The sequence below is a fragment of the Nicotiana tabacum genome, chromosome 21 (genome assembly GCF_000715075.1).
Source record: "Nicotiana tabacum cultivar K326 chromosome 21, ASM71507v2, whole genome shotgun sequence".
NCBI classification, from domain to species: Eukaryota; Viridiplantae; Streptophyta; class Magnoliopsida; order Solanales; family Solanaceae; genus Nicotiana; species Nicotiana tabacum.
The window spans coordinates 92,510,670-92,528,256 of record NC_134100.1 but is presented as its reverse complement, the minus strand read 5'-3'; the positions used below and the strand labels follow the sequence as shown (position 1 = coordinate 92,528,256).

Below are 17,587 nucleotides of genomic sequence, written 5' to 3'. Positions count from 1 at the left end.
CTGGACAACTTGTAAATATAGAGAGTAGAAAAAATTTATCAAATAGGGAATGGAGGTAAAAATACAATGGACCATTAATGCAGCCGTCTCGATAGAATATCCAAAATTAAAAATAACTGGAACTTGGGCTCAACAATGCCATACTATTGAAAGGCTTAAGCCAGTAGTAATTTGGAGAAAGGTGACATGGAATAAACCTGAGGCAGGGAGGTACAAAGTTAACACAGATGGTAGCTTTCTTAGGAACAACTCGATAGCAGGATGGGAGGAGTAATCATGAATGAAGTAGGTGACTTAATAATGGCATTTTCAATTCCAATCCAATGCAATAGCAACAACCAAGAGAAAGCACATGTATCAAAGTATGGGGTGGACTGGTGGCTCCAAAAGGGAATTACTGCCTTTAACTTGGAACTGGAATCTAAGATTGTGACTGATATGTTGAACAACAAAGACACGAAGAACCTCAAATTCAGAAAGACTATCACAGCTATCACTGCTGCAGTTAATGGAACAAAGGTACTCTTCAAACATTGCTTTAGGGAAGCCAGTCAGGTGGCAGATTTCTTAGCTAAACTTGATTCATCTAGTGAAAATGGTACCTTCTACTACACTTTCCAACATCTTCCAAAAGAGGTGAAGGGACACTTTCAACTAGATAAGTGGCAACTTCCTAGTATTAGAAGAAGGTATGACAAATGTAATTTCTTTGTAAATTGAATGCATAGTTTGCTTAGGAAGAGTTGTATAGGCTCCCTCTTCTAATTTTTTGCAGATTCACTTTTCAATCACGGAGGTTTAGGTCTATGTCCCCCACCTTTTGTAATTTTAGTTTCTTGTGAATAGGCATAGTAGGGGTCGAGCCTAACCCCCAACACCAATGGCGCAATGCCTTGGTGGTGGTTTTAAAATAATAAAAAAACTCTTTGAAAAAATTATTTTCCTGTTAGTTGTAAACTATGAATTTTGAACGACGTGAATATTTGTCCATCTAAGAAAGAAACCATAATTACCCATCTCCAGTACAAAGAATGAAATCTAAAAGAGATATTGTAACACTATTTTCTTATTAGTCCATTTTAGGGGGAAATGTATGTATATATTTATAAAGAACATAACTTTAAAATTTCTAGTTTAGCCTCAAAGACATGATTTTATAGCTACAAAAATCTGATGGCATCTGAAGACCAAAAGTCTTTATTTTTTTTGTAATTCTTCTACTCCAATTAAACTGTACAACATAAATTAAAGTGACAACAACAATAAACTCAGTATAATCCCACGAATACGGTTTGGGGAGTGTAGTATGTATGCAGACATTACCCCTACCTTGAGGATAGAGAGGTTATTTTCGATAGACCCCCGACTAAAAGAAAGAAAAAAAAATAGTAACAACAAAATAATAAGAAAACAAGCAGTAACAATAATAACAAAATAAGAGAACAAGCATTATCAACAGTAATATAATAAGAAAACGTGTAGTAATCAAGACTATCCATAATCGAATACAAGGCTGACTACTACTACTACTACTACTACTACCGATATGGGAAAGACACACACTTGACTACCGACTAACGTTTTACCCTAATCTTCAACTTCCACACCTTCCTATTAAGGGTCATGTCCTCAGTGAGCTGAAGCAACACTAAGTCCTGTCTAATTATCTCTCCCCGATACTTCTTTGGCCTGCCTCTACCCTTTTTCAGACCACCCGAGGCCAACCTCTCACACCTCCTTACTGGAGCATATGAGCTTCTCCTCTTCACATGCCGAAACCACTTAATCCTCGCTTTTCATATCTTGTCCTCCATCGAGGCTACTCCTACCCTATCCCGAATATCTTCATTTCTACTTTTATCAATCCTGGTATGTCCGCACATCCATCTCAGCATCTTCATTTCCACTATTTTTATCTTCTGGCCATGGGAGTTCTTGACTGGCCAAAATTCTGCTCCGTACAACATGGTAGTTCTGACAACTACTCTGTAAAACTTACCCTTAAGTTTGGGTGGTATATTTTTATCACATAAAACACCGGATATGAGTCTCCATTTCATCCACCCCGCTCCAATATGATGAGTAACATCCTCATAAATCTCCCCATTTTCTTGGATAATAGACCCAAGGTACTTGAAACTAGCTCTCTTATGGATGACTTGTGTATGAAGCCTCACGTCCACGTCTGCACCCTTATTTTTGTCACTGAACTTGCACTTCAAGTACTCAGTCTTGGTTCTACTCAACTTGAAACCTTTAAATTCCAAGGTCTGTCTCCAAACCTCCAGTCTCGCGTTAACTCCGCATCACCTCTCGTCAATCAGAACAATATCATCCGCAAATAACATACACCATGGCACCTCCCCTTGAATGTGGTACGTCAGTGTGTCCAACGCCAAGGCAAATAAGAATGGGCTAAGAGCCGATCCCTAGTGCAACCCCATCACAGCTGAAAAGTGGTCTGAATACCCCCTCCCCCCACGGTCCTCACTCGTATCTTGGCTCCATCATACATGCCCTTAATCACCATAGTGTAAGCCACTGGAACACCCCTAGCCTCCAAACACCTCCATAGAATCTCCCCCGGGACTTTATCGTATGCTTTCTCTAGATATGTAGGTCTCTCTTCCTCTGTCTATACTACTCCACCAACCTCCTTACAAGGTAAATTGATTCCGTAGTTGAATGTCCCGGCATGAATACGAACTGATTTTCGAAAATAGACACGCTTTTCCTCACCCTCGCTTCCACCACTCTCTCCCAGACTTTCATAGTGTGGCTCAACAGCTTGATACCCCTATAGTTATTACAGTTTTGGATATCTCTCTTATTCTTATACACCGGAATCATCGTACTCCACCTCCATTCCTCAGGCATTTTCTTCGTCCTAAAGATGGTGTTAAACAACCCCGTGAGCCATTCCAAGCCAGTTCTACCCATGCTCTTCTAAAATTCTACCGAAATTTCATCTGACCCAGTCGCTCTTCCCCTGCACATCTTACGCAGAGCTCTCTCGACCTTCCCCATTTTGATACGCCTACAAAAATTAAAGTGAGCGGAGTATATATTTATACAAACATATTTATGACACTGTTCGTGTAAATTAAGATATTATTAACTTAATTTATAGATTATTCCACATTTATTATAAACAATTAACTATAATTGGACTTTAAGTGACTTGATATTATTAAACATAAATAATGTTAATTTTTAAACAGTTAACGAAGAAACTTGGCTAAATGTCTAGGTGCACCGCAGAGTTGTAGGAATTGCACTAGTAGAATGTTCGGCTGAAATTATTCTAAAAATGTGAGAAAAACAAACTTCAATAAAATAACACACTTTAAATTTTGTAGAACGGATATCTTAACTCTCTTCAATTTTTGACCTAGGATTGATCACTTGGAATTAAATTAATTTAATTTGACATATACACCAAGTTTTCAGGTGTAGATAATTTTATTTTGAAGTCAGAATTTAATTAAAGTTTATGAGTTCGAGATTCTAGTCCTTATAAGTGATAAGAATATTAATTAAAATTTTGTATATATTCAATGAATATATATTAAGACAAAAATAAAGTTTGGACCAAAACTAGCTGCTGAGTATGGCCGAACCTATAAGCGAAGCTCTAGCTGCACTCAATGAAGCTCTCAAGAGAAGGATGTAGGGCGTTGAGCAGGGCTAGCCAGCGCGCCCTGAAGTACACAAAATACCGGCTTGTATAAAGCAGATCAGGAAACTTAACATGACAGAAGTTCGAACCGAATCAAGACCAGCAGATATAGTAGGCCGATTGGTAATTCAGGCAGTGGAACTCATTTTTCCTGCAATTATGCATGGAAAGAAAAACCATGGTTTAGTCGCATGCACGTCATTTCATATAACCCCAAGCCGTGTCCCAGCTGTGCTACTTCTATTTTGCAACCTTTTCGTAATCTTCCAACAATTACCTCAATTATGTTCTCAATTTAAATTATGAATAGAATATATTCTAAATATTCTCGCTGTCATACAGTAAATAATTTTTTATAACCGATTATATAATATATCGATAGTGCAAAGATTGTTTACTTTAATCAAGTACTAATAATGAAGCGCGCGAGATCATATTATAATGGTTTTAATATTATTAGACTCATGTCCGGCTGTAACTTCAATTATCTTCACAAATATTCATTCTTTTTTTTTTCTTGCCCATACATAAGCTGATGCAACATACATGTAACCAGACATCTTAATAATTGCCAATTGCCTTATTTGAACAATAAAAACAAAGAACCTACTCAACTCTTAGAATGTCAATTTCAGACGTGGACCGCAAAATACATAAAAGAGGTTTACAAAGTAATTGAAAGGGTCTTAATTTTCAGCTATATAAGAGCCTCCACAGCCTAAGAGCAAAATGTGTCATTTCCAAGTGACTCACAAAGAACAAAATTGTGTGGCAAATTAAAGATGGCCAAATTCATAACTTTTTCCTTGGTTTTGATCATTGCAACATTTGCATTTCGTTGTACTCTAGTCAATGGAAAGATCTCAAGTAGCATGTATATCAATTGGGGTGCTCATCATTGTAAAATGCAAGGGGATGATCTTCAACTTGTCCTTGATAAATCTGCAGGCAAGTTTAGTTTTCTTTTCATGTATGATGTGCTAAAAAAAATGCTTATTTGCCTACCCTTCCCTTGTGACTGCTCGAGCTGTAGGAGAATCCAGAATTTAGAGTATATCCGTTCAGAATACGTGTGATCATATTACATGTATATATTTTGAAAAGAATTTTTAATTTATTTTGACATATGTATAAATATATAGTTTAATTAAAAAAATAATGACTTTAGTTGAAACGATAGAACCTGCTTTAGATCCGTCTTTGGCTAGAGGAAAGTGCCTGCCCAAATAATTTGTGCTTATCAATTTCAATTGACAATATTACTGATCTGGTTTTAACTTCAGGTTCTGGTGCGCAATCAAAAAGAACATTTCTCTTTGGTAGCTTTGAAATGCTTATCAAGTTGGTACCTAACAACTCCGCTGGAACTGTTACAACATACTATGTAAGTACAACTATACAATATTCTAGTTTTAATTTTCTTAATAAACCTTTTGGAATTCAACTTACTACATATAAAAGTTGTTAGATTACTCAACCAGCTGTTCAAAAAATTAGTGGAGTTTTAAACTATTTACACTGCTAGTGTATAATAAGACATTGTCTGTTTATTGATTCGTGCAGCTATCTTCTACTGGCACCAAACATGATGAAATCGACTTCGAGTTTTTAGGAAATGTATCAGGACAACCTTACATTATCCACACAAATATTTACACCCAAGGTGTTGGAAACAAGGAGCAACAATTCTATCCTTGGTTTGATCCAACTGCAGATTTTCACAACTACACCATTCACTGGAATCTCAATGCTGTCGTGTAAGTCGATTTTTACTTTTTATCTTTCCCCCAATACTTTTTAGAAAATATTCTCAGAAAATAAATTATTTTCCCGGTATTTAGTTGCCAGTCCTGGGATGACTACCTTCATTCACGTCGGGAGTTATTTTCTTTCACAAATATCTCACCGCTTAATGTTATATCAGCTTAATCAACACTTGGATATTATGTTTAATATTCAAAATTTTCATCAAACCATTATTATGTTTACTAATATTGTTATCAATCTTTAATAAATTAAATAATTTTATTTTCGAAAAATATTTTCCATCCTTTTGCCAAACATTGCAACATCTTCTAGAAAACAAATCATTCTTCAAAAACATTTTTCGGAGAATGACTTCCGCTATACCAAACATACGACGCGCATATATATATATATATATATATATATATATATATATATATATATATATATATATAGTAAGATGTATATATAGTATATCTTAAGATGTATACTATCGAATATGACTTATAAACTGGTACGTAGATGGTATTCCAATTAGGGTATTTAGAAATTATGAGCTCAAAGGAATTCCATTCCCAAACCAACAAGGAATGAGAATCTACTCTAGCCTTTGGAATGCTGATGAATGGGCAACAAGAGGTGGCCGTGATAAAATTGATTGGACAAATGCACCATTTATTGCAACATATCGTAACTTTAGGCCAAGAGCTTGTTATTGGAATGGACCATTGAGTATTGGTCAATGTGCAATTCCCACAAAATCCAATTGGTGGAATTCACCTTTATACAATAAATTGAGTGCTCCTAAAGTGGATCAAATGAACTCAATTAGAAGCAAATACATGATTTATGACTATTGCAAAGATACTAAACGATTCAAGGGAGTTACGCCTACTGAATGTTCATTGCCACAAAACTAGTAAGGCGTCAAAATTAGAACGATACAGAAAAGATTAACATGATATTTGTGCAAGGATAATATGCATGAATCGAGAAGGACGACGTCAAAGTGAAAGCTGCACTTTTTCCATTTTATTATTTTGCTTGTCATGTTTGTTATTTTTTGTTCTCAATTCTTTCTTTTTGGTTGTTTTCCGCAAGAAGATCTTGCTGAGTTGATCTCATTTATGTATCTCATTCTTTTCTATTAAAATTTGAATGTTTGTATTAAGCTCGATCTCAAGGTCCATATTCTGTGAAAGGATGATCATCTACTAGGAAGAACTAGCCTAAATGGTCGCTCACCTAATCGATTAAATTAAAAATAGCATGCAGATGTATAATATATGTATATTTTATATATAATATGTATAGTCGTATATTATCGGTGTATAATTTATGTATAACAGCTAGAAAAAGTAAATAGTGAATCGATCACTATTCGCGTAAAATCTCATCTACCATTAGTCATCCATAACTATATTTTTTTATAATTAAAAAAAAACAGTGGAAAGCAAATTATAGCAAGGAGACTCTGATAATCTAAATTTTAAGATTTCTTATATCCGCTAAAGTATTTTCGCAATATTGCAAAACTAATAAATATCTCAAGTTTTCAATTGAAACTTTTTGTCTCTATAAAGTTATGATACAAACACACGCAAACACACATTAGTAGGCATTTAAGGGCAATGATGTATAATTTTTTGAGAAAGTTAACGCTATGACGATTTTGGAGCACTAGTTACACTTTTTTATTTATATACACTTCAAATAATTAATCAACTTAACATTACTTTTTATTTTGTAACAATTTAAGCCAACCATTGTACTTCTTGATATGAGGCTCCAATTTTGTAAAGAATTTATGATGTTTATTGGCTTATTTTATATTTTGAGTAAATATAGTGTCATCAAATATTATCCTATAAATATGAAGAGAAAAAAAAATTCAAATTAACATAAAATAAAACACTTTCATACAAAGTATTCATAGTCAAGAAAAGAAAATTGAAGAAATAAGTTAACCTAACTCTTTTCAGTTTGTGACAAATGATTATTAATCAACAAGAATTAGATTAATTAGATGGTGTATACAGCGATTTGGTGGAAAAAATAGAATTTAGTTTATAATATTTTTTATTTGAACATGGAAAAGAGAAATCTTCTTTGAGCCCCGAGCATACAAGACCGGCTCTAATGTTCTACCTAATAAGGCTTGTGCCTTAATTTGGGGGCTCATTTTTCAGAAATAACCGGTTTATATGTACTTTAAAATAATAATGTTTAGTACTTTTAATACGTAGACTTTTCATATAGAAAGAAAGATATTATTTTAGATATGTAAATAAAGTAATCGTTTGACTTACTTATAAATAAGCAGCGTGAATAATTTTTCTAACATCTGAATTTGGTTAACGTTTCTAAATTAAAATTGTTAATATACTCCAATCGATATATTGAATCAAATAAAAAGACTTGATTCTTTTCCAAATGCTTATATTACCTAAGACCGATAGTATCTTAACAAAAATTTAATGTGTTGGCTAAATTATCAATTGAAAAGGAATTATTAGAAGAAAACTATTATTAAAAAAATTATTAAGTAACAATTTTGCATCTCAAAAAACTAGAAAAATAGATTTCAAATAAAAATATATTATAATATTTTCTTGAAAAAATTAGGCTTTATATTAAATTTTGACTTTAGGTCACGTATATATTTGCGTCGCCTTTGCGAGTACAAAGTCACTTTTATTAGAAAGTGTTTACTCCTAAGTTCTAACATAAACTTTCGAGCGTAAATTCAAATTTAATCATATGAGAAACCAAAAGAAGCTATGGTTTAGTTGATAACTTGCCAAGTCGAGCCTTTTCATTAGTCCGATGCACGTCATTTTATAGCTCCAAGCCGCGTCCTAGCTGTAAAACGAACGTCAAATTCTAAAAAATAAAACACTTTCACACAAAGTATTCATTGTCAAGAAAAGAAAATTTAAGAAAATAAGTTAACCTAACTCTCTTCAGTTTGTGACAAATGATCATTGCAAGAATTAAATTAATTCAGATTGGTATATAAGCGGAGCCTTGGAGTAACAGTAAAGTTGTTTCTGTGTTATCTATAAGTTACGGGTTCAAACCGTGGAAGCATCCACTAATACTTGCATTAGGGTAGACTGTCTATATTACACCCCTTGAAGTGCAGCCCTTCCCCGGACCCTGCATAATTTGTATATAAGGGGAGCCTTAGAGCAACAGTAAAGTTATTTCCGTGTGACATATAGGGTCACGGGTTCGAGCCGTAGAAATAGTCACTAATGCTTGTATTAGGATAGACTCTCTATATCACCCCGTAGGGTGCGGCCCTTTCCACATGGGCGGATTTAGGGGGGCGGAAGGGGGTTCACCAACCTTCGCCGAAAAATTACACTGTATATATAAGGCAAAATCTGTTTTTTAACTCTATATATTAGGTTTTGAACTCCCTTGACATAACCCAAAAGTGTATCTTAGTGGTCAAGGGGGTTCAAAATCTTTAAAAGGTCATAGGTTCAATTCCCACTAGTTACGATATTTTTAAACTTTTTTTTTGAACCCCCTTCGCGGAGTTCCAGCCTCCACCACTGCCTTTCCATATCATGTATGAACGCGGAATGCCGTGTGCATCAGACTGCTCTTTTTGTTGGGAAAAAAGAATTTAATTAATATCTTATTTGAACATGGAAAAGAAAATTCATCTTGGATTATTAGGGAGCGCTTTATTTCTACCGTGGGTTGATCGCCGCGAATTCAAATTTAATTAGCGAATGTGAAACCAAAAAGACCCTATGGTTTAGTTGATAACTTGCTACGTACTTGTGGCCAAGTCGAGCCTTTTCATTAGTCTGATGCACGTCATTTTGTAACTCCAAGCCGCGTCCTAGCTGTATGCTATACTACTGTTTTGCAATCTTTTCATATTTTCCAACAATAACCTCAATTATATTCTCCAAATATATCTATGTAAAGAATATACAGACATATTCTAGCTGCTATATTCCTTCATTTAATGCGAATTTTTTTCTCATGAATTACGGCAACCTTTCTAAAAACCAAAAAAATAATATTATTCCGTTTGTCCCAATTTACATGGTGCGCGACACTTAAGAAAGAGAAAATATCTTTTAAAACTCGTGGTTTAAAATAAGGCATAAATATTTATGTAGTTATAAATTACCTCATTAGGGCAAAATAAAAAAAATTAAATTAAATTATTTCTAAATAATAAATTATGACAGTCATTTTTGGACCGAATAAAAATGAAAGTTTGATATAAATTAAAACAGATGGAGTATTAAGTTTGATATTTAAAATTACTTTTCTGCCCCCTCCACCTAATTTCTCCTTGATTATTGGAAGCAAAATATGTGCTGCAGTGCTGGGAATCCAAGCTGATCTGTAAACCTATAACTAAGGACATGGAAATCAAGACGTGGTCAGATCATCTACATTCTCTACAGGGTTTTTATCAAAATGGTATTATTTAATTTGATTATGACATGTATAAAAACATGGTCATATTCCTAAGAACAAACACACACCATTAATTTGCAAAACTGAGAGAAGCAAGAAATCTATTACAGTTCCATGTTCAAAATTATGGCCAGCTCTCGACTTCTTTCTTTGGCTAATTTGTTCATTTTGGCAATTGCATTTCATTTGGTTTCAGTCAATGGTATGTTCTCAGATAACATGTATATTGGCTGGGGTGCCCATCATTCTTGGATGCAAGGAAATGATCTTCAGCTTGTTCTTGATCAATCCTCAGGTAAAGTTTCATTTACCTTTCTCATGTTTAAACATGTCGCATATGTTGCAACGGTAAAGTTGTCTCATTATGACCTATAGTTATTAATACGTATATTAAATAGTCTATCTACATCACACCCGACCTTGGGGTAAATGACCCTGCTCCAGAACGAAAAGACCTAACGGACTAGCTCTCTTCCTTAGTGCAACTGCCCAGTCATAATTATTTATTTAATAGTTAGATTGGAATTTACCCTGATGAAATCCCTTGTGGGACGTCTGGCGGAATGCTTGGCCTTCTGCGCTGGAGAAAAAAAAAGAAAAGAAATGTTGAACAAAAACGATCTTTAACTTATATATACTGACATTGTCTCCCTTTTCACATAAAATAAACAGATAAATCGGTATATCATTCGTCGGAATTTACTGAGTTCGACCATAGAGCTTTATCTAGCTTTTATTTTTTGAGTGGTTTCTTCGTTCTCTATTTGGATGGAAATAAAGGAAAAAACTTCCCTTTTTTCTCATCTTTATTTTTGTTTTATCCCTTCGACGAATTTAGGCTATGTTAATGTGCCACTTGCTAAATAGGCTAAGAAAAACGCTACCTGAAAAAACAAAATACAACTATTTTTATACTAGCAGTATAATTCAACTTGTTATATAACAAATTATCTGTCTTATTTTCATATTACTAATTGTTCTACTCATTAGAGTAGAAGTTAGTTAAACTTTTTGTCAAGAAACACTTGATATGACACAGCAAAAGTTTAATGTAATCAAACACTGGAAGTGAAACAGAATTCATAGATTGACTGGCTAGGAAGTTTACCAACCTCTAGCTAAATATAGGATAATCAAGATCTCATTTCACACATCTTTCTTTTTCTTCTTCTTGTTTTTTTTTTTGGGTTATATCACTCAACACTACTACTTTGGTTTTCATTTTCAGGTTCAGGTGTACAATCAAAAGGGGCATTTCTTTTTGGAAGCATACAAATGCAAATCAAATTGGTGCCTGGAAACTCTGCTGGAACAGTTACTGCATACTATGTAAGTTCCCTGTTGGTGGCAAAAGTAAAAATATCAAGAAATAGGTTAACTTCCTGATTAATTAGGATGTTATTCTAAACAACTATGACTGAAAAGCCTGATTTCTGGTTGTTAATTCTACAGTTATCCTCTACTGGTGACAAACACGACGAGATCGACTTCGAGTTTTTAGGGAATGTATCAGGGCATCCATATATTATACACACAAATATTTTTACTCAAGGTGCAGGAGGCAGGGAACAACAATTCTATCCATGGTTTGATCCAACTGCTGATTATCATAACTACACCATTCATTGGAACCCCAGTGCAGTTGTGTAAGTCGTTCTATTCCATAAATTTTCCTAATAGTCCCGATGCGGATCTAGGATTATAAGAATATGGGTACATACTAAAAAAGGAGAAAAAGAAAGTATTTAGTTGGAATAAATCCCTCTTCTTTGAGCAAATAACTCAGCATTCGACTAAATGCGTCACTCAACCTTTTGGAGCATGGGGCCAGCAAATAATATTAGATTAGTTCTAGGAAATATGTACATAAAGTACATAGTTTGGCGAAAAGACCATGTGTTCACGTGCACCGTAATTTGGGCCTAAATCCACCCCTATCTAACACTAAAAACACAAAACTCCCGTTTTCTCAAAATTCCTAAGTGCCTTATAGCTTCCATGGGCAGACGCGGATGTAGCATGTCTACCATGGGTTCAGCATATTTTCGACACAAAATATAGATATCTATGTAAAAGTTTAGTACTAAAATTTCAACAAATATTACATTCTGACAATAGGTTCAGTGGTAAGAACATTAAAAGTTGAACTCATCAAGTTTGAATCCTGAATCTGTCTCTGTCCTTAGATCACAAGCCAGGCAGTAGTTGACTCATTGTTTAACCATTCCTATTGCAGATGGTACGTTGACGATATACCAATCAGAGTATACAAGAATTATCAAAGCCAGGGAATTCTCTATCCGAACGCACAAGGAATGGGGGTTTACTCTAGCCTTTGGAACGCCGATAACTGGGCAACTAGAGGCGGCCTTGACAAGATTGACTGGACCAATGCTCCATTTATAGCCAAGTACAGAAATTTCGCGCCACGAGCTTGTCCCTGGTATGGACCAGGTAGCATTAGCCATTGTGCTGCTCCAACTCCAAATAATTGGTATACTTCTCCTGAGTATAGTCAATTGAGCTATGCTAAGCAAGGGCAAATGAATTGGGTAAGGAACAATTACATGATCTATGATTATTGTAAAGATACGACGCGATTCAATGGACAGATTCCTGGAGAATGTTTTAAGCCTCAATTCTAACAAGTGAATTGAGTCGATTGGAATATCCACTTATGGGAATATACTGAGTTTGTTATTGTGTTGTTGAATTGAGGCCATTGTTATACTTTGTGCAAAAGATGTACTAATATATACTATTTTTTCCTGATTCATATTGTAACAATTCATTCTTTTTCCTGTTTTACCAAGAAATTATATGTACCTTTTCTTTTCACAAATGTTGTTTTGATTGTTGTATTTGTCTTTGAAAAGTTTCTGTATATCATTGGCCAAGATACATAATAAAAGAAAGTATTGATGATAATGCAAAATCCATGTACTGACTTCTTCTGTCCAGAGACAGTTCCAGTATCTAAATTTAATAGGTTTAACCTACTGAATTCTTTGAAAAAATGTGGGTTCAAACTTGGTTTTATGCTTTTCAATGATTTTCACACACATATACACATGGTCTATGCTCATGAAAATAATGAGTTCAATTAAATTTGTTTTTGACACTCTAGATCCGCGTCTGCTTTTGACAGAGACATCTTCTAGAAAAAAGCTAGACGTATTTATGTACTAGCTAAATTTTTCTTGTTTGCAATCGCCTAAATAGCTTGAGTGAATTACCTCTATCATTTCAGTATAAAACAACATGCAAGAATGCAGAGTGAGAATCAAGATTTAAAGTTAATATATTTGAAATTGTAATTCTTTTTAAGTTACTGTGTTCTAAATTAATAATTGTATATATTTAATAAATTTTTTTTACGACAAATACAAAATTTAGATAAAAGCTACTGTATTAGACTGTACCTATAGCTAAAACTCTAGCTCTGCCCTAATAGAAAGAAAACAAGGGGCAAACACAAGTAAAGATTGTCACTTCAATTTCATGATAATCAACAAATAGAACAGCCAATGGTCGACGTACAACGAAAGTTGATTTGTTTATACTCGGGACTTATTCATATCAAGGGTCAATTGGATTCTCAAAATATTTAAGTTGCAATTAGTAGCACCATGTCCCCTCTATCATGTAACCAAATACTAAAAGCAAGAACACAACCTGGAAAGAATAACTTACTCATATTACTCATATTAGGTTCCAAAAGATATCGACATCGTGGTTCACAAACTTCAAATAATGTCTGACATTTTGAATTTAGTATTAGATTTTGATACAACTTTCATAAGACAATTTCCAATGATATGCTCTCCAAAATCATCTGAAGTACATGTGCAACACACATGCATAGTGACCAGTATCATTTTACATGTTACTGTGAAACAAATAAATTCTTCTGAATTTTCTACATCAGTAAATCTTCTTATAAGGGGAGGGAGGGCTGGCATTGTCTTACCTATCTATAGAGGCGCTTATCAGGCGGATCGGGCGGATAATTACACTTAACGGTTCGGTTTAACGGTTATCGGATTATAAATGTAGTAATCAGCTAGCCATCCAATAAGACAACGGGCGGATTGGTATCGGATTAACAATTATCGGGTGGTTATCGGGCGGCTTATCGGCTAAACCAAATTAAAAGATTTTGAACAATTATTCAATCTATACCAAGACTACACATATTGTATAAAGAGGTGCAAGATTGAATCAACGCTGCAGAATGAGTGGTACTTTTTCAGCTACAAGGATAGGAAGTATCCCACAGGTTCAAGAACAAACCGAGCAACAAATGCTGGATATTGGAAGGCAGGCAGGGACAAATGCATAAGTTGGAAGGCAATAGACAGTTTGTCATATACATAATAACCAAATTTGTAAAACCAAAAAAGCACGTTAGTTCAGTAATGAATCAAACTTTCAAAAGGACATTCGTTCATAATCAATTAAACATTCACATTCGTTCAATAGTACTTTATATACATAGGGGTAAAAGTGTAAATATATAAAATTCTTAACGGGTTAACGGTTTACCCGATAAGAAAATTGAGTAATCCGCCCCCAAACCATTAAGCCGTTAATTATAAAATCTCAATATGTTCCCCATCCATTACCCCGATAATCCGATACCAATAAGCCATCGGTTCAGTTCGGTTAACAGTTTTGGTTCGGTTTTGAACGACCCTACCTATCTATCAAGGAAATTGTTCAACATAATCCTTTATAATTTGAATAGAAAAAATAATCCTGCAAAAATCTCTTGTATTTTAATTTAAATTTCTCACAAGTAAAATAAAGATCTTTTCGGAAAGTTAACATAAACTAAACAAATTTTGTACCAGGCCACAAAACCCATTAACCTCTACTAGTCGGGTAGAAATGACACCAAGTAGTCACTCTAAAAGGTTGCTATTTAAAAATTAGCTAGTGCATCCTAAATTTTATTTTTTCAGTTCAAATTTTGGGGACAAAAAATTCATGAATTTTCCTGAATTTAGGATTTTTAATTTAAATTTTAGGACAAAATAAGTACTGACTAATCTCTAAATAGCATCCCTGAGAATGGCTATCAGTGCACTTGCCTAAGTGATCGGCTATTGGTGTAACAATCTCAATTGCATAGGGGGATTTGCAGTCATACCCTATATTTGTGCCACCTTTTAATTTGTATCCTATTTTTAAAAATTATTGATTTGGTAGTCAACTGACAAAAAATCCGCAATAATATGATAATTATACCCTTGACAAAAGATATAAAAGATGCATCACGCATTAATCGCGTGATCTGCAACCTCATTCGTGAAAAAAGGTCTCATCCATCACTCTGTCCCTCTTCAAAAGATCTCCTTCAACCCTGGTCGAAGATCTCCTCTCCTCTTAACAGCTTTATCAAAAAAATCAGAACCTTGAACCAGATTCATATTCCGAATTCAAAATTATAAAATACATTGTAAGTATTGCAATTCATCTTCAGATTTTGAATTAGTTTGTGAAACTGATTGATCTTCATGATATATATTTCTGCAATTATTTTCATAATTCGTCATGTTTTTTAAGTTTTAAACTTAAAAAACAAAATCTAAATTCAATTAACGCCTATAGATATTTTCACTTATGCTCATTTAATCACACTTGCATGAAGTTATTTGACGGATATAGCATGAAGTTTTCACTTATAGATCTTCAAAAACTTTTCGAAACTTCAAATTTAATGTATGAAAGATATAGAATAAAGTTGTTTCACGTTAAAGTTTGAAGTTTTAATCAAATACAAGCTAAAACTTCATGCTAATTTATCATGAAGGTGTTTCACGTTGAAGCTAAAATTTCATGCTAATAGATGCTGAAGTAATTTAGTTTATTTAATAAAACTTTATACCAACACTTACTGAAGTTTTGTCAAGCAGTCTACAGTATGTTGGAGTTTTTTTTAGTTCATTTGCTAAAATTTCAGACTAAAAATGCTTAAGTTTTTGTCCTGCAGTATGTAATTTTCTAAAGAATTTTTGCTAATGCATGCTGAAGTTATTTAGTTCATTTGCTAAAATTTCATACCAAAACATGCTGAAGTTTTATCGTGCATTCTACAGTTTTATCATGGGTTTTATCCGAAATTTCAGTCTAAACAAGCTGAAATTTTTTAGTTCATTTGCTAAAACTTCAGGATAAACATGTTTAAGTTTTTGTCCTGTAGTATGTAATTTTTTAGTGAATTTTTGCTAATGCATGCTGAAGTTATTTAGTTCATTTGCTAAAACTTCATACCAAAACATGCTGAAGTTTTGTAGTATTATGCTGAAGGAAAAATTATGTTTTTTCTTCTGTTATTTTCTGAGTTTGGAGAGAATCAATATCAAAAAATAACGCACAAAAAGATTAAAACAAAAACATACAATATTTCATTAAACTACATTAATAGAAATTAAAGTTTAGCTAAAACTACATTAAAGTTAATACTTCATGATACACGTTAAAGATAAAACTTCATGTTAATGTAGCATGAAGTTGTTTCACGTTGAAACTAAAATTTCATGCTAATAGATGTTAAAGTTATTTAGTACATTTGATAAAACTTCATACCAACATTTGATGAAGTTTTTTAGTTCATTTGCTAAAACTTCAGACTAAACATGCTTAAGTTTTTGTCCTGCAGTATATAATTTAAAGGTAGTTTTTGATGTTTTACGGTGGTGAGCTATTGTGACACTTTATTTTTTTACTATTGTTTAGGATTTCTTTTTTTTTTTGGTTTAATTATAAAATGGGTTCGTTAGATTTATTGTTGTTTTAACAAATTGATGATTAGGTTTTGTTCTTGATGATATTTGGAGGTTATGTTTCAAAAATTCAGTCTAAACAAGCTGAAATTTTTTAGTTCATTTATTAAAACTTCATACTAAACATGCTTAAGTTTTTGTCCTGCAGTATATAATTTTCTAATGAAGTTTTGCTCATGCATGCTGAAGTTATTTAGTTCATTTCCTAAAATTTCATACCAAAAAATGCTGAAGTTTTTTAGTATTATTGTCACGACCTAAAATCCAAACCGTCATGATGGTACCTAACCTTACCCGTTAGGTAATCCAATTAACTATAAAACACAATATAATAATACAGATGTGTGTCAAAGATGAGATAACTGAATGTCACGACCCAAAAACTAACCATCGTGATGGCGCCTATCGTGGTACTAGGCAAGCCACTACTCAACTATCTTAACACAGTAAAAGCTTTAAAATTTTAGACGGAAGCAATTAATATTTAAGAAAACCTTTTAGGAACAGAAATAAACCCGCTACACAATACAATCTATCCCAAAACTGGGGAGTCATCGAGTACATAAGCATCTATACCAGGAATAGTCTAATACAATGTCTAAGGAATAAGAACTGAAATGCGATAAAGATAATGAAGGAGAGCCAAGGCCTGCGAACGCCATGCAGCTACCTCGATAGTCTCCGGGATCAGCTGCTCAAATATCAACTCCCGCTATGACCGGGAACACTTGTATCTGCACACGAAGTGTAGGGTGTAGCGTGAGTACAACCAACTCAGTAAGTAACAATAATAAATAAGGAACTAAAAGATAGTGACGAGCTATGCAGTTATAGTTCATTATCAGAAATCTCAACAAGAAAGTAGATCAACTTTCAAATTCGGTAGTTTAAGTCAAATCAATTTATAAATGCCAAGTTCGAG

At 33.7% G+C, this 17,587-nt stretch overlaps 2 protein-coding genes across 2 annotated transcripts; both read left to right on the top strand.

Moving 5' to 3' along the window:
• The first annotated feature begins 6,015 nt into the window (after positions 1–6,015).
• LOC142175365 (putative xyloglucan endotransglucosylase/hydrolase protein 26) lies at positions 6,016–6,345 on the top strand. Its single transcript, XM_075241948.1, has one exon. It carries the CDS (start codon positions 6,016–6,018, stop codon positions 6,343–6,345), a length of 330 nt encoding a protein of 109 aa, XP_075098049.1.
• A 3,526-nt stretch (positions 6,346–9,871) lies between these two features.
• On the top strand, positions 9,872–12,649 carry LOC107783203 (putative xyloglucan endotransglucosylase/hydrolase protein 26). The gene is made up of 4 exons (XM_016604176.2): positions 9,872–10,172; positions 11,106–11,206; positions 11,330–11,523; positions 12,114–12,649. The coding sequence occupies exons 1-4, from the start codon at positions 9,992–9,994 to the stop codon at positions 12,520–12,522; spliced, it is 885 nt and encodes a 294-aa protein (XP_016459662.1). The 5' UTR covers positions 9,872–9,991; the 3' UTR covers positions 12,523–12,649.
• The last annotated feature ends 4,938 nt before the right edge of the window (positions 12,650–17,587 follow it).

What these genes read in the sequence shown, in the direction of transcription:
- LOC142175365 (XM_075241948.1), top strand. Translation starts at nt 6,016, where the DNA reads ATGAGAATCTACTCTAGCCTTTGGAATGCTGATGAATGGGCAACAAGA.
- LOC107783203 (XM_016604176.2), top strand. Translation starts at nt 9,992, where the DNA reads ATGTTCAAAATTATGGCCAGCTCTCGACTTCTTTCTTTGGCTAATTTG. An exon ending in TGTTCTTGATCAATCCTCAG is followed by an intron (nt 10,173 to 11,105) that starts GTAAAGTTTCAT and finishes TTTCATTTTCAG; the next exon opens with GTTCAGGTGTACAATCAAAA. An exon ending in TGGAACCCCAGTGCAGTTGT is followed by an intron (nt 11,524 to 12,113) that starts GTAAGTCGTTCT and finishes TTCCTATTGCAG; the next exon opens with ATGGTACGTTGACGATATAC.